The following is a 26,022-nucleotide window of genomic DNA, read 5'->3' as shown; positions in this document are numbered from 1 at the left end:
TACTTTTTTTTAATTGAAGTTTTTTGAAAATGAAATCGTGAACAGGGTGAATCAAGATCGCGATTTTATAACGATAAATCGTGCAGGCCTGGTACTGGCAGTGCTGTAAGGGTGGCTGAGTGAAGCTTTTGGTGGCCTACATGCTCAGAGCAGCCCAGAGATACTGTGGCCCTGGCTGCAGGCTCCAGGAGTGGATGGACATGAAAAGCCACGGCATCCTGTGATGGAAGCTTGTGCGCGAGCCAGGGTGGCTCAGAGGCCTGGATTGTGAGGTGCTTCAGATTTATAAGAGCTGATACGGTTGTCTGGCCTCTTATCAAGTCCAATAATGCCATCTATTTATAGTTAATCTACCTATTGAGCACAGATGAGCTTCTGCTATCACACTGTATCAGATCCAGCAGCCGGGTGTGGGCATTTTTGGACATTGGATCAGGTCTTCCATCTCTCTGATCATCGCTCTCACTTATTGTGTCCCTGCAGTGGACAGTGTTTTGGCAATTTTTTTATTCACTATTGCCTTTTTCTTGCTTTTGCTATTTGTATTTTCTTTGGTTTGTAAGACGTGTGCATGATTTGTTGACACATTACCTTACATTACATGTCATTTAGCTGACGCTTTTATCCAAAGCGACTTCAATTTCAACAAACTCCGGACAGCAAGAAGTAAGTGCAAGTATACAGTATAGCTCTAAAACACAGGCTAAACCTAGGGTGGTCATAAGACTCAGAAATCACCCGTCCCTTCTACTGTATGAGGCTGTATTTGGCTGCCAAAGTAGGATGTTTGTTGTGTAAAGTATAGAAAGAGTGACGTGTATGTGTGTTTACAAAGTTGGAATGATTCTGCAAAAGTAAGATTTCCAATGATAACAAGCTGACCCACTGGTGAGGCAGCCAATTATAAGTGACCTATTAAAACGACCCTACCGGCTGCTGGAAGAGTCATCAAAAAACAGAACTGTGAATATACACAATAGCCTACATGAAATTTGAAAAGTATACATGTCCACTATGCTTCAACAAGTTTTCTCCCTGGTTTCAGAGAGCTGGGATGAATGACCGGAGGGATTCTTGCAGTTCCTAGAACTAGTGTTCCGACTGGACCAATTTGGGGATTATTAAATTCCTCTGGCCACAGTTCCTGTAACTCTTTCAGCTGCTACTTCAGGGCAGGGTCTTTTCCCTTTTCCATATAGTGGTGGTTAAATGGCTGTGTTATAATAACAAAATGGCAGTTACTATGGCAACTTGGCCAGTGTGAATGCAAATGGAAAACCGGTATTGGGGGAAGAGTAGTTAGAAGGACTTTAAATAGGTGGACTGCCACAATAACTACGTTCCTGTGACTACTTGGTCGGAAAGAGGCTAATGGTGGTGAGGGATTGTTAGCAGTCAGTGACGTGTGTCTTGCCTTTGGATCTTTCAGATTACAGCCCTCACTCATTTAATGAAGGGGCTTATTTATTTACTCACATATAGAGTAATTTTGATTCATACTGTTTCAAGGTCATATTACTCCCACAAGCAAAATTATTTATTTTATTTGTTAAGTATACCTTTAAATATATTAGATATTGTTTTTAATTTAATTTCTTTGTGGCATTTCTAGTGAAATAAAATACATTGCCCTATATAGGGCTCTTTCTCCCAAGTCTGATGCAATGCCTTGGTACATTGCTTTGATGCTGCTTTGGCCCTGAAATGCTGTGGGAAGTTGCATCAGCCAGATTAGTCTGAACAATATGGAAATATATTCAAAGAATGACAACACAGGCGACCAATCATAAATTGAGTCAGTTAGAGTGACAGTTCATTGGCCAAACAGGTTGAAAGATGACTGTGCGTCTCAAGTTACATATCAGCCAATCGTGTAACCGGTTTGGTTTGAAGTCCCGTCTTTTTCGGCGCACCAAAATCTTATTGGACAAATTGTGATAGAGACAAGATTTCCTTAAAAGTGATTGGTTGAAAACACTGACATAGACACGCCAACTTGCCCTGGATGCTATAAATACGTACGCGCCGCTGCGCCATGTTATCGGGGGAAGCGTTTTAAATCACCGTCGCTTGTCGACCGGGAGAAGATTAACCACAAGGTGATTAAAACGCCGCCAGCAACAACGCAGACCTCGATCTTTTCATTCGTAAACTTTAAATTCGTAATGTCCCAGGTCGGCGAAGCAGCTGACCTAAACGGGTTTTGATTTTTTTTCCCCCATTGGTTTGAAGGCCAAAGCGGCTGCCATGGATTTTTAAGGCATAATGCGGCACCTCTAATGCAACGGCAATGCATAGTGCAAGGCAAAATCAACTGCGAAATTCCATCTTCGCAACTGCTAAGCAGTTGGGCTCCAATACCGTCCGCGGTATACCTGCGAGCCAACCGGTACCGCTGCTCCTGGACCGGAGGAAGCTAACGCTAGCTAGCTAGCTCGCTTAGCTAATATCAATTGAAAGAGTGATTCATCATTTCATCTCAACGTCGTCAACACACTTGGTCAAAATGAAGCCTCAACACATTACCACCGGGAAGACCAGCCTGTGGATCTTCGGGTACGGGTCACTGGTGTGGAAGCCTGACTTCAAGTACAGGAGGAGCCAGGTCGGTTACATTCAAGGCTACAAGAGACGGTTCTGGCACGGAGACAACTTCCATCGCGGGAATGACGTGTTGGTGAGATGCTTACTGTTTTTGCTTGACTTAGCTTGGGACGTGGTGTACGTCTGTTTACGTTGGCCCAGCCAGCTGCTGGTGTCAGCTGTTAGGCTCATTGCATTGGGCGTCGTCCATTAGGTGACCCTTTCTTCTTCCTCTCATTGCAGCCCGGAAGAGTAGTGACGCTGATTGAAGACGATGACGTAAGTGGAAAGCTCTACTTCCTATTGGTTTGTTAGTGATGCTGCAGAAAATAAAATCTAACTCCTGCAGAAAAGAAGAAAATCTAATAACTCCATGTTTTCTTCTTCTTACAGGCGAGCACTTGGGGTGTGGCGTTTGAGGTGACAGGTTCTCAAGTCGAGGAGTCCCTGAAGTACCTCAACGTGCGCGAGACAGTCTGTGGCGGCTACATCACCAAGATGGTGGATTTCTTCCCAGAGGGGGAGAACCAGCCTCCGGTTCAGGCGCTGGTGTACATCGCCACCTCAGACAACGCCCTGTACCTGGGGCCGGCCAGCCCAGAGATGATTGGCATCCAGATTGCTGTGTGCAGAGGGAAGACGGGCCACAACCTGGAGTATCTGGTCCGGCTCGCTGAGTTCATGAGGAACAGCTGCCCGCACGTGGAAGACCATCACCTGTTCTCCATCGAGAAGGCTGCACTGTCTATGGCGTCCTATCTGTTGGCAGCCCAGTAGCTCGTACCCTTTGTCTCACTATCTTATATAGTAGATGAATACATTATACACACACACACACACACACCACAACAACACACACTTGACGGAACAATACACAACAACACACAGGCTTTCACTTGTCTGCCAGTCCACCTATGTTTTTATTGTATAGCTAGTGTCACCCTACCATCAGTGTACTTGAATACTGTAAGTGATAACAAAGGGAAGCATGATTTTAAGTTTTTTTTTTTTTTTTTTTTTTTTTATAAAAAAAGCATTATGTTATCATTGTAAAGTTACCCTGGTACAAAAATGACTAAACATCTGTAGTTTTTTTTTTTTTTAAAGCAACGTTTTTTTATTTGCACCGTTCAGATTCCGTCCAATCCACAGAATGGACAATTCCGGCAATTACATGTGGTAGTTTGAACCTGTTTGCAACAAAGGCTACTGTGAATTTTTTTTTTGTCCCCAAATGTAAAAGTTGACTGTGTAAATTTTAACTAGTTGCAAACACTAATAAAAAAATATAACTCATTTTTGTCTGTGCCTTACAGTAACTGATGTGAGCCAAAGGGCTATAATATGTATTTAGCACCAGCAAACCTATTCATGCAAATCAAATCCTAAACAGCATATGGTTTATAGGCTCACAACTCCAGTAAAGCTTTGTTTAGTGTAACTCAGTTTCTATTGCTTCTGTTAAAAAAAAAAAAAAGGCAATATATATATAAATGATACCTTTTTGAGGACAGGGCAATGTGAGGGCTACTCTATCCATGGAAAGGCCAGAGGCTGAATTAGACCTTGACAACCTAAGGGGTCCTTCAAAAACCTGAGACATGATTATGTGGATCACAAGACTTGCCTAGTTGGGCCTTTTTGTCTTAAAAAATACTGAAAAGTACCCTCGATAAGCCTTTAAAGGTGTTTTATTAAACTGTCTGAGAAAGGGAAAAAACACTTGTTGAAACTGTCGGTTAAACCTGAGGGAGAATAAGTTGTTTTAAGGGGCCACCACAGACCAAATATTATTGCACATGTTACATATATGGATATGTCAACTGTATATAAACATGCCACCTTTTGACAACCATACGAGGCCTGGGGATTGTTTCCAGTAGCAGGCTTCCTGAGATGCAGTCTGCTTGATAACCTGCCTATTTGCTCCAGGTTTGACTGCAGAACGTACTTAGCATTATCCAGAGTACTCATTAAATTTGCTTTTTTGGAACAGTTTACAAATACAAACATACATTGGGCACTCCCAAACGTTGGCCGGAGCAGCTTGTACCTTGGACGCGGTTCAAGCCGAGAGTCTATCTAGTTGCAGAGGCTTATGTAACCGCTGGCCGGGAACAAGCCCAGACCTGGAAGTCCTGTGTTTACAGTCTGTGCAGTGGTCATGTCAGAGTGCAGCAGGAAGAACATGCTGCTGAGGCGCTCATCGAGATCAAATCGTACGGGCCCCTCACCAAACCATGTGAAAACATACTGGCATGAAATCAGGTGCACCCAGAGCATTGCCTCTTACCCACACAACTTCAAATGCATTGCTTTTATTGGATTGTTCCTATACATTTGATAAATGCAATGACGTCATTATGTACAATGCATTTGTTGGTTTACCCAAATTACAAAAAAAACACATCTTTTTCAGAAACTCATAGTGCTATTGAGCCCTGCCGATAGTTTCAGAGCCGGGGTTTTGAATATCCGCCTTTGAGGCTTCCACCTCCATCTCCGATACAATGGAGGTGAATGGAATGTAGTAAAACAAACTACATTAGGAAAACTCAATATCAACATGTCTTTCCAAAAACAATTACTGAGGTCTCACTGTGAACAGTTTTCATAGGGACTATTTCTTCAATAGAAAGTAGTTCCATTGTAAACTGTCCACAGCCTCTGTAAATCCTCCTGATGAACCGGGACATTGTTTCTGGAAAGACTACAGGTTGATTTAAAAAAATAAAAATGTAATCTATAAATGCCGGGAGCAATGTACGTTTGGAATGGAAGCGACCCGGGGTAGCATAGGGGGGCCTTCCAAATAAGATTTTATTTATAATGCCTCTTTTTTTATGTTTAATATTGTGAACTGTGTGCCGTATTTTGAATTGTAAATATAATGCAAAGTGACAACTGTGGTTGTACTCTGCAGGCTCGGTGGAGAGATTTGGAAATCTGCTGTATCTCACGTTCCAATTTCAGTGTGTGGACATTTTCTAAAAATTATGATTGCAGGTGTACTGGTTGCCAAACACCAGCTTCATGAACATTAGGACTAAGTCGAAATCGTAACTTGTGGCCTACTAAATCTCTTTTAAGAAACATTCATATCCCATTACACAATTGCTCCCCATTAGGGGTTTTATAACAACACAGTGTTCATATTTGCATTATTTTTTATATCCTTTGTGGCTGGATGATGGAGCCAAGTTTACAAACCCCATGCTAAACTATCGTCCTACACGACGACGCAGATTAACGTGAGCAGTGTTAGTATAATGAGCACAAAAAAATTAAACAATTAAAAACGAGCAGACCGGCTAATTTAGCACTTTTATTTTCAGTTGGCTCCTCTTGTTAGTAAAATGGCCGATGCATTTTCTTCATATGTACACGTGACCTATAAAAATAGACAGGCAAATGAGGGAAAAGCCAGAGGAAATGTCGCTCTCATCATTATGTACATCAATATAGAACATCATATTTTAATCACACTATTAACACAAAACAAACAAACCTATAACAGACGTAGTGCTCAATTTAGGACACTGATGCTAACTTTTTTTTCTTCTTCCTAAAACATCAATGACATCAAAGAGAACCACAGACTCCTCATCACAAAAAAAAAAAAAAATTTCTGAAAAATAAAAACGGCTTCAGTACAATTTACACTGTTTTACAGTTGAATTGAATAATTGTGAACCCCATTCACAATTATTATCAATTGCCCATTTTAACACAACTCAAATAACTTAAATATAGACAACCAAATAATCTGAGTGAATTTATACATTTACTGTTAGCAGCATAGCCAGATCCACCAGTACCCCTAATTTTGAATTATCATTTTCACATCAACCATTCATTCATTTTTCCCATTGGACAAAAAAATATATCATCGATTTACACTTCCGTCTGTACGGGAAATACATTTTATGGACAAATATTTTTTTTCAAAATGTTAAGACCTGCCATGTTGGTATGGGTACTGGCATCTTTTCTTACAAAAATAGGAGCTTTAGTAGAAAAGCTGTCGACGTATTGTTTGGTAAGGTGTGGGTTCACATTAAGCTCTGTGAAATGCAGAACTGTCCACCGGTTCGCCCCGAGCACACCTACGGGACAATTAAATAACCTAATGTACAAGTGTGAGAATCAATTAACACCAAAAAAAAAACGGAAGACGTGGCTCAGTGCATTTGACAGAAACTCCTTTGACTCCCTAAACTGGCAAAAAATTTCAAAGCCCTTTAAGCTACATGTGTTGGTTCACGTCTTGGTTGCAACTTCATAGCTAGGTAGCAAATCAAAAGAGTTTCCTGTCCTCATGAATAAAAAAAGTACGGTCTGTCATCTCAAAAAAGCACTTGGAAATACTCTTGTCACAATGCGAACAAAAACATTCAAGGCAGATTTTGTCCACTGACCTGGACACATTAAAATAAAACGGAACCAAGAACTGTAGAGGCTGCGAGGGACTGTACCTTCAGCGTGTGTGTGTGTGTGTGTGTGTGTGTGAGAAGACAGTCCTTTTAGATGCTGAGCCAGCAGACACAGCATGGTCCTCCAGGTAGTGAGCCTCTGTTACTATATGTACTGTAATCCCTATTAGTTTAGGCATAGGGCGTCTGTGGGGATCACAGTGAGAGAAGGTCAGTTTTCTGTGTGTGTGTGTGTGTGTGTGTGTGTGTGTGTGTGTGTGTGTGCGCACATTCAAGCGTGTATGAGTGCATTATCGAGCCCCGGGGCCACCGGGGCCCTTGCCTTTCCTGACTGTGCCGTGGCTGCTGTGGTGGTGGCTGTGGGCCAGCTGTTTGCTCGGGCTCGGGGTGGAGGTGCCTCCTTTGGCCTGGGGGGAGGAGCTTCTGCTGGGGTTGAAGGCGGGGCTGGTACCAGACCGGCCCAGGGAAGGCTGCAGGGGGCTGGACGCAGCGAGGCCTGCTGGGAGGAGGGACGGTCACAGCCGTGGTTACTCTGAGGAAACTAGCAGTGCGGCTGAAATTAAATACTACCTTCTAACTTTTTAATATATAATACAGCGGGGGCCACCCACTGGCGGACTCCGGTTCAAAACTGGACCGCAGGAGGCTTTTGACACAACTGGGAAATATTTACAAATGATATGGGTATTTATTCTGTCAAAAAAAAAAGGAATTTTAGACAGGCAGAACGAGGCCATTTGCACAGAGTCTGTAGCGATCGTCAAAAGTGGAATTATTAAACGCCAATGTGAAAATAGACACAGACACTTAGAGAAAACTCATTCTCTTATAGCAGAACAGCGGGCATACGTGTGCGTTTGTTTTTCCATTCATCATATGCTTGTTCAATAGAGGCACTGAATATTTTTTCCGGATATTTTTTAGGCATGGATAGGAAAGCTATCCATTTCTAATTTTCCCTATTTATGCAAATGCAACACTTCCTTCACGTTTACCTGCCGTCTTAACACATTTAGTATAATGTCCATTTTCACGACACTTCCATTATTCCATTATTCAGTATAACAAAAATCCCGTCAGTCTTTCCACTTTGCCTTTTTTCCAGAAGGATGTAGTGTATCATGAATGAAAAGCAACACTTCCTGTACAATTTTCATGTGAAAAGTATTGCAGCCTTCCCTTTCAAAGGGTAGGCTTTTAATGTGGGATATATCACGAGGCATTGATCGGGAGCACGGCAAAGAAGAAACGAGAGGCATAACAGGATATAATATGTGCGCTAATGCGTGTCAATCAAACTGCGACTTTGGAATGTTACTGCCAATCAAACTTCACAAACAAACAATCGGCACAGTGTTTCTTTTTTTAAATGTTAAATAGTTATTTTTGTTTCTGTGCAGGGCAGATGTGGTCCACCAGTGTGCATTTAATAAAGTCTAGCACAGGAATTTCCCCAGTGTGGGATTAATAAACCCTACCCTAGCTTATCTTATTTGTGTAAAAGCGTATACGACATTCACCAACCTTTAGAAACACTGTAACCGTAAGCAGCATAAGCTGCTGCAGACGCAGCTGCCGCGCCAGCCATCGCTCCCGCCATGGCTGCCGCACTGCCCGCCGTGGACTTGCGGCCACGTCCTTTCCCTCCAGACTTGGCCCCGCCTCCTGATCCTTTCGGCCGCCCTCGACTCCGCCCGGACCTGCCTCTGCCGGGACTGATCGTTTCCGAGGCCGAAACACCTGAAGATGGAAGGCACGCACACACACACACACACACACACACACACACACACACACACACAAGTAAAAGTTAAATAAAGGGGTTTTCTCCTTCTCTTTTTCCATCCTTGTACCAAAGCAAGTGGTACAAGTCCGTTGATTACATAACGACTTAAACACGTTGCATACAGCCGATACAGAAATCAAGTAAGGTAGGAAAACAGCACGGTAGGAAAGATGTTCCGTCTGGCTTGGCATTTACCCAGTCCTTCAAAGATACTGACATGATAGTTTTACTGTAATATTAAAACTTATTACTACACATTAATCATTACCCTAAGTACAGGCTCAGACAAAAACTAAAATATTGCTCTCCTTTTCCATACTGTTTGCAGGACTAGAGCCAGTGTTCGCCTCAACGGTAATGTACCTGATCCCTCCAGTACCTCCCCCCCGACTCCCTACTCTCTCCAATTGTCTGTGTTTTTTTTTTTAGCATGTTTCCATCCAAACCCTGTATATACAACCCTTTTCTGGGGGTGGGGGGTGAGCCTATCCTATCCCTAACACCCAGACACAGATGAAAACCCTCAATAAATCCCTCTCTTACCCTTCCTCCAGGCTTTAAATTCACTCTTCCTCCCCTTTCATCCGATTGCCCAAGTTCACCAATTGCCCCCTCATTCTAACCTTCATTCTGTCTTTCAAACCTAATAACAGTATGATAGTCATAACGTAGTAAAAGTCATAGTAACGTTATTCACGTGTCTTAAAGAAACAACTAGGCTGGCCTTTTTTAATAATCTCTCTGGCAGGAGCCTCTTAGCATGGCGGCAAAAATCCCAAATGGGTTTTAACAAAGCAGCATGTATTTAGGAGGGATTACCTTATTGCACTGCATCCAAAGTACAGATATACTGTACAGGCAATACAATCTGTGTATCTGGGTATGGAACATACCAATACATTGAAGCCAAGTCAAAATAAAACCCCTCATAAATCCAAAATAATCGTCTGCATAATACATATGAGGTAACCGACTACTTGTTTCAATGGACTCAAGCCTATATAAACACATGTCCTGATAGTGGAGAGAACATAACAAGCAGGACTTCTGTGTGCAGTAATGACCTTCATGCGAGTCACACAGATTTGCTTTTCCAATGTCATTCTAACCCGATAATACTGCCTCATAAACAACACAGGTTAGCTTTTATTTAGCAAGTTTGGAACTTTTACAAAAGATTGAATGTGCCTTTTTGTAAAAGTACCACAGCTTGAAAACGCTTCTTGTAGCCAGCCAAGAGTCTTTCAATTCTTGTTTGAGGTATCTTCGCCCATTCTTCCTTCCAAAAGTCTTCCAGTTCTTTGAGATTTCTGGGCTGTCTGTCACGCACTACTCTTTTAAGGTCTATCCACAGATTTTCAATTATGTTGAGGTCAGGAGATTGTGAAGGCCATGGCAAAACCTTCAGTTTACGCCTCTTGATGTAATCCACCGTGGATTCTGATGTGTGTTTAACCTTATTAATCTTATCTAATAAAGGCCTAAAATGCCATAAACAAAATCTAATAAAGAATATCCCTACAGAAGGCACATACTTATGCACAATTTAAATGTATTATATCCTACACTTTGTGGTTTTATTAAGCAGCACTTTGTTGTTGTAGAGGTAGGGCTGGAGTTAATTTGAACTACTTTATATACTTTGTTAAAGACTGATCATCGTTTTGTACTATACATGAATTTTAAATCTGCAAATGAAACGGTAATTACACATATTAGTTAATTGTAGTGGGGTTGATAAGAAGATGTCAATTAAATTGCTGAAGCTGGCTGAATAAAATCAGGTCTTCAGCTCCAACACATTTCCCATTCCCCATTTTCAATCGTTCCAGGTTTGATACTGAAATAAACTAGCAACTACGTAGTACACTGTTCCACTAAATCAGCGAGGACAAAGGTCAGCTAAAGTCTATTTGCCCTCTCACCGTTCATGTTGTCAGAGACTGATCCAGACACAGAGGAGGGCGAGTTGGTGGCGCGAGACTGCGGTGCAGAGGACACCGGATCGTCCACGATGACCAGCATATCGTTGCTGCTCTCGTCGGCGTCGGCGTCCGGGGGCAACGAGCCGGGCTGGAGCTCGCTGCTCAGGGAGATCTGGCCGGGCACAGGAGCACACACAGACATGCACACATGCTGGGGGTCAGCACCACAGGGAAGAAAAGGAAACCGGGCCGGTACAGCAGAGGAAAACAAGTGAGGAACGATGGAAGGGACAACGATGAGAAGGAAGGCCAGGAGGCACAGGAAGAAGAGAACAAAGGATAGAATAGATCGGATATAGAAAGTAAGAAAGAAGAGTTGAAGGAATTGTTTGAGGAAGAAGGGAAAGAAGGAAAGAAGAAAGGAACACATGGTAACAGAGGAATCAATAACAACCAAAGGAAATATTAAAAGGAGACGGTTTGTGGATTCGTGCCAAAGTGTCCTTATAGAGAGGTGATGTCCCCCCCTTTCCGGTGGACCTCATGGGACCTTAATTCGGGTAAAAAAAATAAAATATGTACGGTAGTGAGCGGGGAGAGACTAATTCTTTTTTGGTCCCGTTTTGAATTGAGCCATGAATTACACTTTTTTTATTATTAATTTTGGGGCTTCTCCACCTTTAATGTTTTACAGGACAGTTAGGTGTGAAAGGGTGAAGGGGGGAGACATGTAGGAAATCGTCACCCTAGACCTCTGCGTCGAGGCATAAGCCTCTCAGTACATGTGCTCAGTACAAAATTATCTTTTAAATTAATGAACGTCATATGTGTAATTCATGGCTCAGTTCAAACAGGATAAAAAAAAATAATAATAATTTGTCTCTCCCCATTTACTACTGGACTTATTTTTTTTTTTTGAATATAGGTCCCGTGGTGGTCCACCGGAAGGGGAGGGACTTTTCCTCTCTTTAGAGCAGCCATTACCATCCTCTGAACCATAGATTACAGTCATACAGTATTCCCCTCCTCCATAAAAGGACACTCCCTCCCTTCTATGTTACCCCCTGGACCTCTCACCTCACTAAAGGGACTGGGCATGGCCGAGTCCATCTCCACGCTGATGAAGGAGTCGTCTCCGTCTGCAGAGAGGTTGGAGTTGTCTGCCGAGGGCGCATGAGAGATGACCAGGTTCACCTCCCTCTTCTTCTTGACCTCGGACTCCTCGTTGTTCTTCTTCTGCTGATGGTTTGAAACAGATGAGGGGAGCGGGTAAGCTTTCATACATTTTATAGCCACTCTGTTGCTTGTACTAAATCCAACATCCTTTAGTCTCTTCCGCAAGGACTCAGGACGTCCATGTCCATGTCTGTCCAAAACTCAAGTCTAGAGACAGATAAATCTACAAGTACGTGGTCAGACTGTAATGAAATCCAGTTTGGATAAGGTCCTCAGAGGGTGATATCTAATGATGCTGGTGACCCCCTGGCCTCACATCTACCACTGTCCATCACAAGGTATCGCAAACAATTGGTGGGACTTCCATGAAATTTGCTCTTGCTACTGTAACTGTTATGTTATTGGTGAACATTTTCTCTAGCTAAGCTCTAGCCAAGCTCTAGCCATCAGGACGAACTCTGCAGTTATACATTACATATAGACATATTTTGTTTTCAGAGACTGATATGGTAAATATGGATGATGCTCAAAGACTGAGATGGCTGTTCACATGTGACACATAAATGAGCTAATTATCTTGAGAAAGCCTTGGAGAAGAGGAAAAAGGTTCTTCTCACACACACACACACACACACACACACACTTGTGTATTTCTCCGAATTGTATATGTGACCGGTAGACATTTCCTAAATAAGTGTGTTGTGTCTTGTAATCCCATGAGGGATGGGCACAAATGTTTGGCATGACACAGAAATAAAATTAAACTATACACAAAAAAATATCCAAATGGTCAGATTACGTTTGCTGACACAGTCATGCTCACAAGAGGGTGAACCTTCTTAATTTGAATGACCCCTTGGTCTTTCTTCTAGGACCCTACTCCTATTGGCAAGGTGTCGCCAGCATACATCATTTCTTCCCTCCCCATGTTGTTCATTTCCTATTTTACAGCCCATATGTGTTCTATCCTTTCTCCTTTTATTCTACACATGCTGTCTCTGTGCTCTACCAACCACGCAGCTGCAGACTGAGACGTCTGCGGACGGTCTGAAGGGTTCCAGCTGATGTACATGTTGAACTATACCTTCTCTGCGTACTTCTCCCTCTTCCTCTTGCGCTCTTTCACTTTGCTGCACTCTTCCAGCTGCCTCTTCTCCTCCTGTCTCTGACGCACTACAGGAGAAGACACAATTTTTTGGGGGGGTTCTTATAGTTTTCGTGAGGGTTAGCTTTTGTGCACAGAAAAAAAAAAAGAATGAAATCAAGATGTTGAGAGTGCACGACTCAAACACTCACATTTCTTCTCCAGCTCATCGTCGTCCAACAGCAGGCTAACCACCTCTTTGGGTTTGAGTGTGTCTGGTTTGAAGTTGCCTCCAGAGATCACCACCCTTTGGATCTTGTTACACAAAAACAGCAGTATGATTTTCTTCTGTTGTTTATTTGTTGGTTCACGGGAATAGAAGCTTTTTAAAACTAAGAGTGTATTTTGCACATCTGTGTGAATGAGTGCTTGTGTTTCAGACCTCGCTTTTCTCCTTGGCCCGCTGCAGGATCCTCTCCTCGATGGATCCCTGACAGATAAGGCGATAGACGGTGACCTGCTTGGTCTGACCCAGCCTGTGAGCTCGGTCCATGGCCTGCTGGTCCACTGTGGGGTTCCAGTCACTGTCATAGAAGATGACCTAAGGGAAAACGTTATAAAAAATTGGTATGGTTTACCACATGGATTCATTTGTGCGATGAAAGCCTGAACATGCTCTCCTACTCCGTAATTCCTAACACTAATTACAGGGATGTGTTAGATTAGGCTGAGAGATGTTGATAAAGACAGAGAAAGACCACAATACTGTGTGTGTGTGTGTGTGTGTGTGTGTGTGTGGTGTTGTATATATATATAGTATATATATATATTGTGTGTGAAAGACCTTCAATGCACACACACACACCACACACACACACACACACACACACACACACACACACACACACACCACACACACACACACACACACACACACACACACACACACACCACACACACACACACACACACACACACACACACACACACACACACACACACACGGCACACACACACACACACAACACACACATTGTCATTATATCAATATATTATTAATGACACAGGTCATCCCAAACTATCTTTTTTGACTCTGTTAGTAAAAGAAAAACACATGGCGGAGAATGTACAATACACTTTGATACATTTAGGAAATATTAGTGCAGTTTAAAGATCCCATTTATAAATAGTGAGATTTCCATGTCTTCTTTATTATAAAGCAGGTCTGGGTGCTATATTAATACTGTCAAAGTATCAAAACACTAACCACGGAGCAATAAACAAAGCCCCTATTCAGAAAGGAACTGTCAGGACTTCCGTACATGTTGTGTAATGTCACAACTATTTTATATATATAAGTAGAAAGTGCAATGACGGTGCAGATACTCTGAGAACGCAGACTGGGAAGATCCGGAAAGATTGACCATATCAGAGCAGACTAGGCTTTATGGGGGGGGGGCTTAAAGAGAATCGCGCTAAAACGGAGCGTTTCAGTCAGAGGATGAATACAGGGATATTCAGACAGAGGGAGAAAAATAAAGTTTTTTTTTGTTTTTACATTAAAGCATGTAAACATGTTCTAGTTGAAACCCAAAATACAAGTATGAACCCGAAAATGAGCATAACATGGGATCTTCAAAGCTTTGATATAGTATCAGTGAAGTTGTTCCTTTAGTGTGCCGGTGACTCACGGTGTCCGCAGCAGTCAGGTTAATGCCGAGCCCTCCCGCCCTCGTACTCAGCAGGAAAACAAAGATGTCCGTCCTACAGAGGGCAGTGGGGGAGGAGAGGGACAGAGAGAGAGAGAGAGAGGCACACAAAATGGAAAGATATCATTTAAACTGTACAAATACAAATATCCATATACAGTAACATGGCACAAAATTAAGTTACAATGTAAGTTAAGAACCACCTCTAAAATAATGTCAAGATCAACTTAAGCCTGGCAAACTGAAATGAAACATGTACTTGATACCAATGCTAGAGTGCCATGAAAAAAGCTGGTTCAATAACCCCCCCCACAAGCACACAGCACCCACACCACACCAAAAGCAGAGTAACACTGGCGCCTTCGAACTGCACACTAATGTAAACCAGAGCATGTGTACTATTAAACTGCTCACTGATTGCTACAATATCCAAAAGGATTTACATTTAGTTAGTGGCAAAAAGTGTTTGGTTTCACTCACACCACACACACACCAACCCACACACCCCACCACCCAACACCACACACACACCCACACACACACACACACAACACACACACACACACACACACACACGACAGATCTCCTTTACCCACCGGCTCTGGAAGTCAGCCACCATGTCTCTGCGCTCAGAAATCTTGGAAGATCCGTCGAGGCGCATGTAGGTGTGCTTACGATAAACCATGTACTCCTGGATTGACGGGAGAAAACAATTAAGAAAACCCATGAGACAATTATGTGTGTGTTGTACTTTGCTACTTTTCCAGAACTCAGTGTAGTACAGTCCCAGTTCAGTGGATTGTCTCCAACAATTTAAAAATTAGAAAAGGTTTGCCACTGCAAAGTTGGCATGTACAACCAGCGAAGCACTTTTAAACTGCTTTAATGTAAAGAACTGGATCCAGTCCTGCATGGAATTAATGAAAAAGATTTTTGAATTCATGGATTTGAACTAAACCTTCCTGGATCACCTTTAATACTGAATACTGATTGGAACCCACAAACGTACAGGCTCTTGTCATCCAAACTTGGACAGAATCTGAAGCCGTTTTTCTGAATTTAATACGTTCTCAAACATGCACTACTTTCTCTGAGGAGCACATAAGCCCTACAGGTCTACTTGTTAAGTTCCAAAGGTGTGGAAACACTCATTGTTAAATGTAAGAATTGCTGACTGACAGAAACATTGTGTCCAAAGTATCAAAATCCCACATTTCTTATGCACATTTGCTGGAGCTGAAACCTTAATTCCAGCCCAGACAGACACTGAGAAATGCAGAATTTGATATTCTATCCCCCCAAGTGTCTGCTAAGCGGTTCCTTCACTGTGTGTGTGTGTGTGTGTGTGCCTGTGTGTGAGTGTGTGTGTGTGTGTGTGTGTGTGTGGGGGGGGTGTTAGGTCTGATGGGAGGGATTCTTAAGTGCAACTGCAGTGATGAGGTGACATGTTGATCTCACTTTAAGCACTGCCCTGAACCCCCGACCTCCTCATTCAAACATGTCAGCCAGTGCCCCCGAAACCAATGAACCAGCCACAATTACTGGCACACATCACAACTCACCTCTCACAACCATTAACAACGATATCAATGATGAAACCCCTGACATGACACTCAGGGCCTCAGTCCCGGCAGGGCTTGCCCTCCTCTTTCAGTGAGTCTGGCTCTGTTCCCAACAGCCCCATCTGCTCTGAGTGAACACCACATTAGGGACCATTAGCCCTGTGCTCGCCAAAATGCTGCTAACCTTGTTGAATTGGGTTTTGATAGCACGCCAGCAGGATGTTGCAGATATTGTTGCTCCTACAGAAAGCCTTACTCAGCCCTCCTAATCTTCAAAACCCATCTGTGTCTAAATCATCAGTTTCTAAAGTCAAAAGTTTCAGGTTTAGATCACATGAGGTCTCTTGGACTTGAGCTTGTTGAGTCCTGGTGTGGACTGCCACACTAAAAAATATACCGCAACAGCTGGCATCTTTCTCTTGTATTTTGTTTGGATTGCTGTTAATCATAAGTGACACTGGAGTTTTTCACTCATTTTGTAATGTGTTCCGTTGCGAATGTTATAAATCAAGATGTAGGTTCAGCTCAACCTTTAACTGGACAAAATGTTAATCTTGTTTAACTAACTGTCAGCAGCCTATTATCGGTCATATTTAGTAAAACAACATCATTATGGTTGTGATATCGGACAACAACAACCTTGAAATGATGCATGGGAGAACAGACATTTGTTTAAAAGCAAAATGACATTTCCTCTTTCCTGTTTAATATTTCTGTCATTGTTCAAATTGCATTTTAACTTTCAGTATTCAGAGTTGACAACTGGATTTGCATGAAACCAGCTCTTAGAAAAAGCAAGCGGCAGCCAGGTTGTTCTCAAATTCCTAAAAAAATAATGAGTCCCTAGAGTTATTGGATTGCTACCACCAGTGTGTCATAACTGCTTTCAGCGCTATAATACACGCAGCCTGATACTGAACAAAGCTATCAAAACAACATCAGAACATCTTATTTGTGTGGTACAATCAACTTAAAAGGACTTCGCCTATTTTACACATCCAAGTCTTCCAAGTTTCCAGTGGACTACTACTGAAAAAAAAGTTGTATAAAGCCTTTTGTAAGTTCAGAGGGATCTGCACGACATCTTATAAATCAAATATCTTAAACACAATATATTGAATAAAATAAATTTGCCCAAGTGCTGTCACTTCAGTGTCGGTGAAGGCTGAAGACTACAATTTTGAAAGTAAGAAAATATCTGGGGGTGTGGCGTAAGAAAGAAGTGAGCTTTTGCACCTCTGCTTGAGGCTGGCGGCTCAAGGCCACATTATCTGCTGCTAGCATAACACACCCAAATCTCAAGCGTCAATTGTTGCCGGCCAGGTTGCACTGTGGGTAATGTAGGCGGCAAGTTTTGACAAGGGAGAAGAATTGCTGAAATGGAAAGGACGCTGCCTCCGGTTGTGCTGCATTGATTTTGATCCTTGTGTTTTACACTGTCCATCTTGAGTCCCGCAAGGTTATTGGAGTGCAATGCAAAATTAGGAGAGTAGTCTTTTAAAGTGTTCCATATCAGTAAACAGGCACACTGACTTACAATAGCTTCTGGGCCAGGCACATCAAAGAACAGAATCCTGGGTCAGACTATCGCATGAACCATAAGAGAAACTTTAGGAAAAGCCAGACAGACAGATTCCATCCATCAATCGATCAAAACTCTACTACCCATGATCCCTATAACATGGCTCTTAATTCACAGGTTAAACTTTTCCTATTGTATTTACATTCAATGTAGCAGAAATTTATAATAAAACAGTCTGAAAGTATCATAAAGTAATCCCAATTTCAACCGTGCTTTGTGTTAGAAAAATCTGCTGCTGATTTTCTGGCTGCAATACCAACGAGTCATTGTGGGCATTCCCGCCAGCACTGTAAGCTAAGCTGCAGACTTGCAGTAAAGTGCCGTCTAAGCAGCCGCAGCCACACAACTGGAGCGGGAGGGCAGTGACTTGGAGGTCCCGCTCCACTATTGGCTGTTGCCAGAGAAAGCCAACAGTGTTATTTTTCTTTGGGCCACCCGGATCTCAACGATCCATCACCCAACTGCGTGATGTCACCAGAAGAACCAGGCGGTCGACCGGCGACGAAAACAATGACGCTAGTGGCAGAGATTACCATCAGGCGCTCCTTCACTGTTTCACTTAGTCACATAGGCTTAGGCTGATGTTTAGGAAATCAACTCCATCTGCAGAATATTTTATCCCCAACCGATGAGAAAGATAATATGGTCTCGGAAAAGTGAAGCCAGATCGGGTAAATACATGTTTTTAGGCGTGGATCTCTTCAACCCATTAGTAGAGGCCTCCCTTACTGTATGAGGTCACTGATACTGTAAAGAAGGCACTGTAATATTGGCTCAACTATCACACATCATTTTAACTGCAATTTTGCATGTTGTTACAATCAAAATGTTACTTATTGGTTATGATGCTTTACGGAATTACTCACATTCTACAGTAGGTGAGCCTTGACCATGGATGTAAAATAAGACCTGAATACAGCGTTTGAGGCCCAGCCTGGGGGTGCGTGGCCTCGCATGGAGAGATGTTTCCTTCTTTATAGAGTTGTGTAGATTGAAATATTACTTTATGTTATCACTATTATTATTACTTTGACTTCTATGCAGTCAGACAGGTTAGTGACATGGTTTGATTTGAGTAAAACCTGCATAAAAGTTACTCATGGAGTTGCTGTCAGTTTCCTCGATAATTGTTTTACGGTTCTGTAATGAGCGATCATATTTGACAATTCTAATAAAGAAGTATTTTGCAGCAATTCTTTTCCCTTGAACCAAAATTTTACATGTGTGCGTATGTATATATATATATATATATATATATATATATATATATATATAAAAGAGAGGGAGAGAAGACAGAGAAAGAACATTAAAAGAACAGAAGTTCATAGAAAGAAACCTTGAATGTTTAATAATAATAATAATGGGAAACAGAAGGTGACTTAAGTACTTAAATCATTGCAAAGGCAATTAGCATGTGTTACCAGAAAAGAACAATTTCTTAAAACCGGGTAACTTATTCATAGCGGATTCTATTACAGACCACATTGTGTCTGACTCAAATTTCACTTCAGAAAAAAAAGAAAAAAACGGAGAACAGAGTGTTATTGTGTCTGTGGTCTATATTCATATTATCATCAATCTTTTCCCTTCTACTGTTATTATTTTGATCTGCCATTGTGTCCACTATACGGGGTACAGATCCACTAATAAATACTTAGTGGGATAGGTTTTACCTGGAACAGAAACTATGTATTATAGTGACAAATTTAATTTAAGGAAATGGATATCCTTAGGAAAATTAGTAATAATCATAGTCAGGGGGCCTCACCTCCCCCAATAGTGGGATAATGGGTCTTTAAGTGTGGTACCTAAAATCTCGTATTTTATCTGCTTTTATATTTTTGTTGTTTTTAAACTGCTCTTTAATGTTTAATTTCTTATCCTGAACTGTAACTTTTATTCTCGTATTTGATCTGTTTTTAATTTCTTCATCGTTTTTAACTGCTCTTTAATGTTTTATGTAAAGCACTTTGAATTGCCCTGTTGCTGAAATGTACTATACAAATAAAGCTGCCTTGCCTGTGTATTAAATCTTCATTGTAATAGTTATAGTTAATCTCAAAAAAAAAAAAAAAAAATATTTGAAGCTATTAAGAGACACTAAGAAGCACATGACTGGCATTTGGAAGAAAAAGGTTTTTGGGCGGCAATGGAAAGGGTTAACACAGAACTGAACTAGCCTGCATTGTCGAAGCCAGCTTGAGCATTGTCACCATGGCTGCTTTCCTACAGCCTTAAACACAAGGCATTCCCACTATGTCCCAGAAACACAGGAAGACCATCCTTAACCACCTGGGCTGGGCTCCATCTGCCATCATAAGACTTGGCACTACACCGTGTGATGGGGAATGGGGTTAGGAATTCCCAATGACATCATGCCAGAGGCGTTTGGTTCCATAGTGATGTTTGCAACAATGGAGTACTGCACCGAGGCTGTCGAAAATGATCGCCGGCACAATTGCTCTGCGCCGTTCTTTTTTTTCCTATGAAGAGCAGTGGTGGCGTAGATTTCACGTCACAAATAATTTGAAGTTCAACCTGCCCCCTGACTTCCAAAACAGCCAAGACACTTTAACACAGAGTCGGAGTCTCTGTGTTTGACGTAGTAATTTTTTTTCTTCAGCATGAATTTAACAATCCTTATTCATAATTACCTAAAAGATATGAAGACATATCTGCTTTGTTGACTCTGTGTCCATCAAAGCAGAGTAAAGCACTTACCCTGTGTAGAAAAAAAGTAATAAGAGTCCCTAAAAATCACCCTGGCATTTCTCCTTTCTGCCTTGGTGCTGATCTTTCCTCTTTTTCCCTTCTCATTTCTACCTTTTCTCCCCCCTCCGCCTCCTCAACTACTTCTGCACAAGTTCTTCCCCCTTTCCCCCTCCACCTCGCCTCACCCCTCCCATCTGGCTGCCTTCCCTGCAGATGAGACCCTGCTCATAAGCCCTGACCTGTTAATTAGTCGTCTAATGAGTGCGCTAACGAGGGACGGGCAGGCTGATTAGAGGTACTGGAGCTCAATACCTCACCAGTGGAAGCAGACCAGTTAATCAACTGGCCTGGAACAACACAGATGAATGCAAATGACACTTTAAAGGTGTGCTTTTGGGGAACACTTTTATCCCTTTTTTAAAAAATAATTCTTCGTAGTTGATACACGTGTCCGTGTCAATGTGTGTACACCTGTGTGTTACACACTTGACTCTTCTTTAATGGTTTTGATTACAGCACAACTGAAAAAAAAAATGTCTTTCAATAGTTTGGTAGAGCATTGTCTGTGTGTGTGTGTGTGTGTGTGTGTGTGTGTGTGTGTGTGTGTGTGTGTTGTGTGTGGTGTGTGTGGTGTGTGTGTGTGTGTGTGTGTGTGTGTGTGTGTGTGTGTGTGTTGTCCTCCATCAGGTCTATCATGCGGGTCATTTGGGAGTAGATGAGGACTCTGTGTCCTGGGCCTTTAGCCGACTCAACAGATATCCAAGGTGTGGAGCTTGCCACTTTCAGTAATCAGGCTCTCCTTATCTAAAAGAGGAAGAGAGAGTGAAGTGAAAACCAAAACTACCTGGATAGAGAGAGAGTGATGCAACTCATTCAACACAGAATGTCCAGCACAAAACGTAAAAAATGGATTTCTCTGAGGTTGTATCCAAATGATGTGAGCTTCCATGTGTGTATGTACATTTTTTAGGTCATTAACAAAACATGAAAATTACATATACATCTCTTATCATTTACCTTACTTGCTTACTGGCACAATACAGAAAAGCAGCCCAATCTAAAGCTAAGAGCGGAGAATAAAGACCCTTTCACCAGAGAGGATCAGCCCAGGGATCAATCCTCTAAATCTGTCCCTGATCCGGTGATTGTTCAAATAATGCATGTGTCCCTATTGACTGGACTGCTCATGAGAGAGAGAGAGAGAGAGAGAGAGAGAGAGAGAGAGAGAGAGAGAGAGAGAGAGAGAGAGAGAGAGAGAGAGAGAGAGAAATTGTGAGAAAAGGTGATTTACACTCCATTTTACACAATAGCACGTAAGAGGAACCAATCGGCCCGGCAGTTGTTCTTGGTCACGTTACTGCCAGCACCACATCAGGTGACTACAGAGGGCAAATGGGGAGCAATCTGACCCTGGGTCTGCTGTTCATGTGGTTTCCTCCAAGGCCAGCTGATGAGGAATTAACGTCATCTGGCACAATGGCAGAATGAGAAAAAGGCCGGGGCTGCCATCGACCCGGCGACAGGCACACTATGGTTTTTGACCGAGGGGTCGTGACCCCGAGCGGGGAGAACCTAAGGCCAGGTCCAGGGTCGGGTGACAGGGTCGGGCCCGGGTTACCAGAGAGTCCCTGTGGGAGAGCACCGCCTCGCACTCTAGCTGGACACTTGTTCCCAAGCCCTTTTGTACAGAGAAAACCTGGGCTTATAAATATTTCCCAGTCTTATTTCCTTGCTTTGTCAACGTAATGTAACCAACCACGTTAAAAATCACGTTCCATTAATCCAAAACACATGGTCCGAAAATTTAAACTGAGGCTGTGATAATACATGCATACGACAACTTCCTGCCAAACTATCTGGAAAACCCACATGTGAACTCATTGCTTTAAGACAATCGCATGCGTTAAAAGTATGCTTGATGATCCGACAAGACTCCCAAACTGGATCGTTCTCCATTTTTAACCAGTAGCATTCTATGCTAATGTGTACCCAGGCTGAACCCTGGCCTGTGACCCTTCAGTATAGCCGCCCCCAATAAGGTCAGGCCTTGTAGAGGTGTTAAAGAGGAACTAATAGAACAGATGAACAGGGAGAACACTCTGGGGATGTATAGGAGAGCTCACCTACAGGTCACTGTGGAGTGCTGTCAGCCTGTCAAACCCATTCGGCCCTGGTCACACAGCCCTACAGCTCCCAAAGTGTCGACGGGGTGAGTTCTGAACCAACAGCACATTTCTGTCTTTCATTTCCCTTGTTTGGTTTTCCTCCAGGCAGCTGGTGTATTGCGGTCTAAGTATATATGTTTTTCACTATTGTTGTCATTCCTTGTTAACATTCTCCGGGTGAATAAAAATAACTGAGATAAAATGGACTAAAGATAGAGAAATGGAGAATAAGAAGGGAAAATAGACACAGGAGAATAAAATATACTCATAATACACTAATAGCAAGAGACAATAAACTAAATCTGAAGCAGATCCAACCTAACCATAGGTTTACTGCGAGGTAGGCAGTTGCTGGACGTTGATGTGGTTCAACTCGGTATGTACCAGGAGACCACCGCAGTCCTTGAGACACACAAGCACTGTATCCAGCCGTCAAAGGCCTATAATTGGCCTTGGCATCAAGAAAGTGGATGAGTTGAAAAGTAAAAGGAAGCGAGCGGGAGACAGAGGATTAGACATGCGCGGGAAAATAAAAAAGGTCCAGACGGACGGAGAGCGAAGGGGGTCTGCGGTGGCTCCGGCTACAGTGAGGCGCTATTTGCCCGGTGGGGGCAGCAGTGATGTTGCGGTTGAGATCAGACGTGGGACTCCTCACCGCAGGTGCCTGTCTAACCAGGGCCGCTGCTTAGTCAAGGGCACCAAGCAGCGCCGCGGGCCACGCTGACAACCACCCAGATGCAAACCACCGCTTGGCAGAAACGCAAATGCTCATATAAAGGCAATATTGCTCAATCCCTGCCACCAATCTGTTTCTCTTTAGCAGATTATATTTAAACCTCCAGGCTCCAATGTTATGTTTGAAGATGGGTTAAAGCCCCTATCTGTGGATTTCTGTGGCCAAAAAGGACTGAATGATGTATTTAATCTAATTCTTGAAGGGCATAAAGTGTAAATCGGAAAATCCCATATTATGCAGTTGGATACTATTATTTCTGTATGAAGAGACATGTCAGACAGGGTAATCCTTTTGTTTGTGCCTGGATTATGAAGGAGACCATTAATAGGAGAGCTGCTTCTTAAGAAAGCCACCTTCTGATATTTGATCAGAGTGATGATAACTCTGTACATTTTTTTCCTTTGTGTACTAGCTGAGGGCACCACCTGATCTGATCGCTAACATATTTTAACTCAGTGACACAAAAAGATGCTCCATTATCAAAGGAAAGCAGGGAAACAGATGTCCAACAAAAATGACGAGGCTGTTAAAAAAAAAAAAAAAATCCCACCCCTGCAACTATCCAAACTCCCTAAAGCTCAGCAATGTGGCTTACAGAGAGAGAGAGAGAGAGAGAGAGAGGTGGCCGAGTTCAAAACATTTAGAGCTGCATACCGAAAATCCCATATTTCTAAATATCGCTGCCATACCCTATAAAGCGGAGCCAAGAAAATGAATAATTGCAATTTAGAAAAGGCTTTGGCGTTCTGTCTCATTCCAACATAACACTTATGGCTTACATTATAAGCTACATGTGCCATTGGTCATAAATGTGAGCAAACTAGATGTCGTAGCCATGCATGTAACATGAATTATGGAGAGTTTAAGATAAAAATGGATATGTCTATACATCTCACTTGTGTGGCACTTCAAAAGAATTGGCTGTCAAGATTAGATCAGCTAAAAGTCAAAATTACTTCAGATAGTACCAGCATCACATACAGTATATCATATGTAGCGGATAGCAAAAAGATTAACTCACACAAAAACCAAACAGCAGGACATTTGGGAGGACAAATTCCAAACTGAATACCCAAGTGGCAAAATGAGGATGAAAATGCACTGAAGTGGACACAAAACAACTTTCTTATTGTGGACAGACAAGGACAAGGACTGGGTTAAGACCACACCCCAAAACACAAGCAAATCCCATGTGGTGTCACACCACTCTGCTGTTGCTATGGATACACATATCAAGCTTCACCACCTGCCCTGCCCCCCTTTCATACCCCCCCCCTTCCCCCGCCTAAATCCAATCCAGTCTAACAGCGGTATTCACCCGGCCAGCCCTCCCCATCTCCTCCTACCCTTACCTCCTGCTGGCAGATTAAGCTACACTCCCCTGTCCCTCTGCTCTCTCTCTCTTTCTACCACATCCACTGCACCCTCCAGCTCCCTCTCGATCCTTCCCTCCTCCGCTACTACAAACTCTCCCTCCCGCTCCCCCCAACACACCCTCTCTCCCTCCCCCTGCTGTCTGTCCCCCGACAGTGTAATCCAATCCCTGTAGGGCCAGAGCCAGGGGCCTGACACGGTCCTGACCCAATTAGAGGCCTGCTGCCAGCTAATTAACCCCGGCCCAGCCCTGGTGCCTGGCGTCTGATACTCCCAAACCAACCATGGCGCTAATTTCATTAATACGCCACTACAATCTTCTGTCCTGTCCTGTCCCCTCTGCTGCTGTTGCCAAAGCCAAGAGCGGAGCCGCCCTAACAAGGGAGGGAAGCGGACCAGATGCGATCCAAAAAGGAGGAGACCAACAGCAGCGAGATTGCAAAACGAAAAAAAAAAAAAAAATAGAGTTGAGAGCTGATGAAAGAAGATAGATGGATGGTTATGTGAGAAACAGAGACAGATGGGGGGGCCACAGAGCAGGTCGAATCAACGATCGAACCGAGCGTCAGCCCCTCACTGTATAATGATACATTACACTGTGCAATCAATAAGTCAATGGGCAACACTTGTTCAGCACTGCTGATGATGGAAATATTAGCCTGACACTACTTTGCTGCTTCTGCATGTATTGACAAAAACCGGACTGAAACTTAATTTTCTCGCAGCCGCGGCATAAGTATAGCTAAGAGCCAGATGCCAGCGGGAGTTTTGGAAGTGGACTGAAGTGCTGACAGAAAACAGGGATATCAGCTTCTTTTTCTTGGTGAAGCTTTACAGATGCTCCCTAAAACATGTGTCTGCATTAAGACTACTCTCCCACTCTGGAGCAGAGCCAATGACAAAAATGCAGCACAAAAGCCCAAAAATGTTGCAGCAGAAAGCGCACCACACCCACACCACACCCACACACACACACACACACACACACACACACACACACACACACACCACACACACACACACACACACCACACAACACACCACACACCCACCACACACCACACACACAAACACACCCCACCCACACACACACACACACACACACACACACACACACACACACACACCACACAACCCACACACACGTAATAAAATAGATGAGAACATGCTTGCAAATGCATCACTGTTTCTCCTC

The 26,022-nt window shown here is 42.9% G+C and overlaps 2 protein-coding genes across 2 annotated transcripts in view; one reads left to right on the top strand and one right to left on the bottom strand.

Moving 5' to 3' along the window:
* Window positions 1-2,024: 2,024 nt before the first annotated feature.
* On the top strand, window positions 2,025-3,426 carry chac1 (ChaC, cation transport regulator homolog 1 (E. coli)). The gene is made up of 3 exons (XM_032542313.1): window positions 2,025-2,677; window positions 2,827-2,862; window positions 2,977-3,426. Exons 1-3 carry the CDS (start codon window positions 2,507-2,509, stop codon window positions 3,358-3,360), a joined length of 591 nt encoding a protein of 196 aa, XP_032398204.1. The 5' UTR covers window positions 2,025-2,506; the 3' UTR covers window positions 3,361-3,426.
* A 2,467-nt stretch (window positions 3,427-5,893) lies between these two features.
* ino80 (INO80 complex ATPase subunit) overlaps window positions 5,894-26,022 on the bottom strand; it is a 56,775-nt gene continuing 36,646 nt past the window's right edge. Inside the window, 11 exon segments of the mRNA XM_032542315.1 lie at window positions 5,894-7,515; window positions 8,541-8,756; window positions 10,728-10,899; window positions 11,805-11,966; window positions 12,988-13,076; window positions 13,200-13,302; window positions 13,430-13,588; window positions 14,679-14,751; window positions 15,293-15,387; window positions 21,231-21,306; window positions 21,308-21,356. Coding sequence (XP_032398206.1) covers window positions 7,307-7,515; window positions 8,541-8,756; window positions 10,728-10,899; window positions 11,805-11,966; window positions 12,988-13,076; window positions 13,200-13,302; window positions 13,430-13,588; window positions 14,679-14,751; window positions 15,293-15,387; window positions 21,231-21,306; window positions 21,308-21,356 — 1,403 coding nt within the window. The 3' untranslated portion in view covers window positions 5,894-7,306.

Source organism: Etheostoma spectabile, chromosome 18, assembly GCF_008692095.1.
Source record: "Etheostoma spectabile isolate EspeVRDwgs_2016 chromosome 18, UIUC_Espe_1.0, whole genome shotgun sequence".
NCBI classification, from domain to species: Eukaryota; Metazoa; Chordata; class Actinopteri; order Perciformes; family Percidae; genus Etheostoma; species Etheostoma spectabile.
Note: the sequence above shows the minus strand (reverse complement) of the source record. Positions and strands in the feature narration are given on the sequence as shown.

Excerpts from the sequence above, each read along its gene's own strand:
- chac1 (XM_032542313.1), top strand. The coding sequence starts at position 2,507 with ATGAAGCCTCAACACATTACCACCGGGAAGACCAGCCTGTGGATCTTC. Across the intron at positions 2,678-2,826 it reads ATCGCGGGAATGACGTGTTG|CCCGGAAGAGTAGTGACGCT; the intron begins GTGAGATGCTTA and ends CTCTCATTGCAG. Across the intron at positions 2,863-2,976 it reads CGCTGATTGAAGACGATGAC|GCGAGCACTTGGGGTGTGGC; the intron begins GTAAGTGGAAAG and ends TTCTTCTTACAG.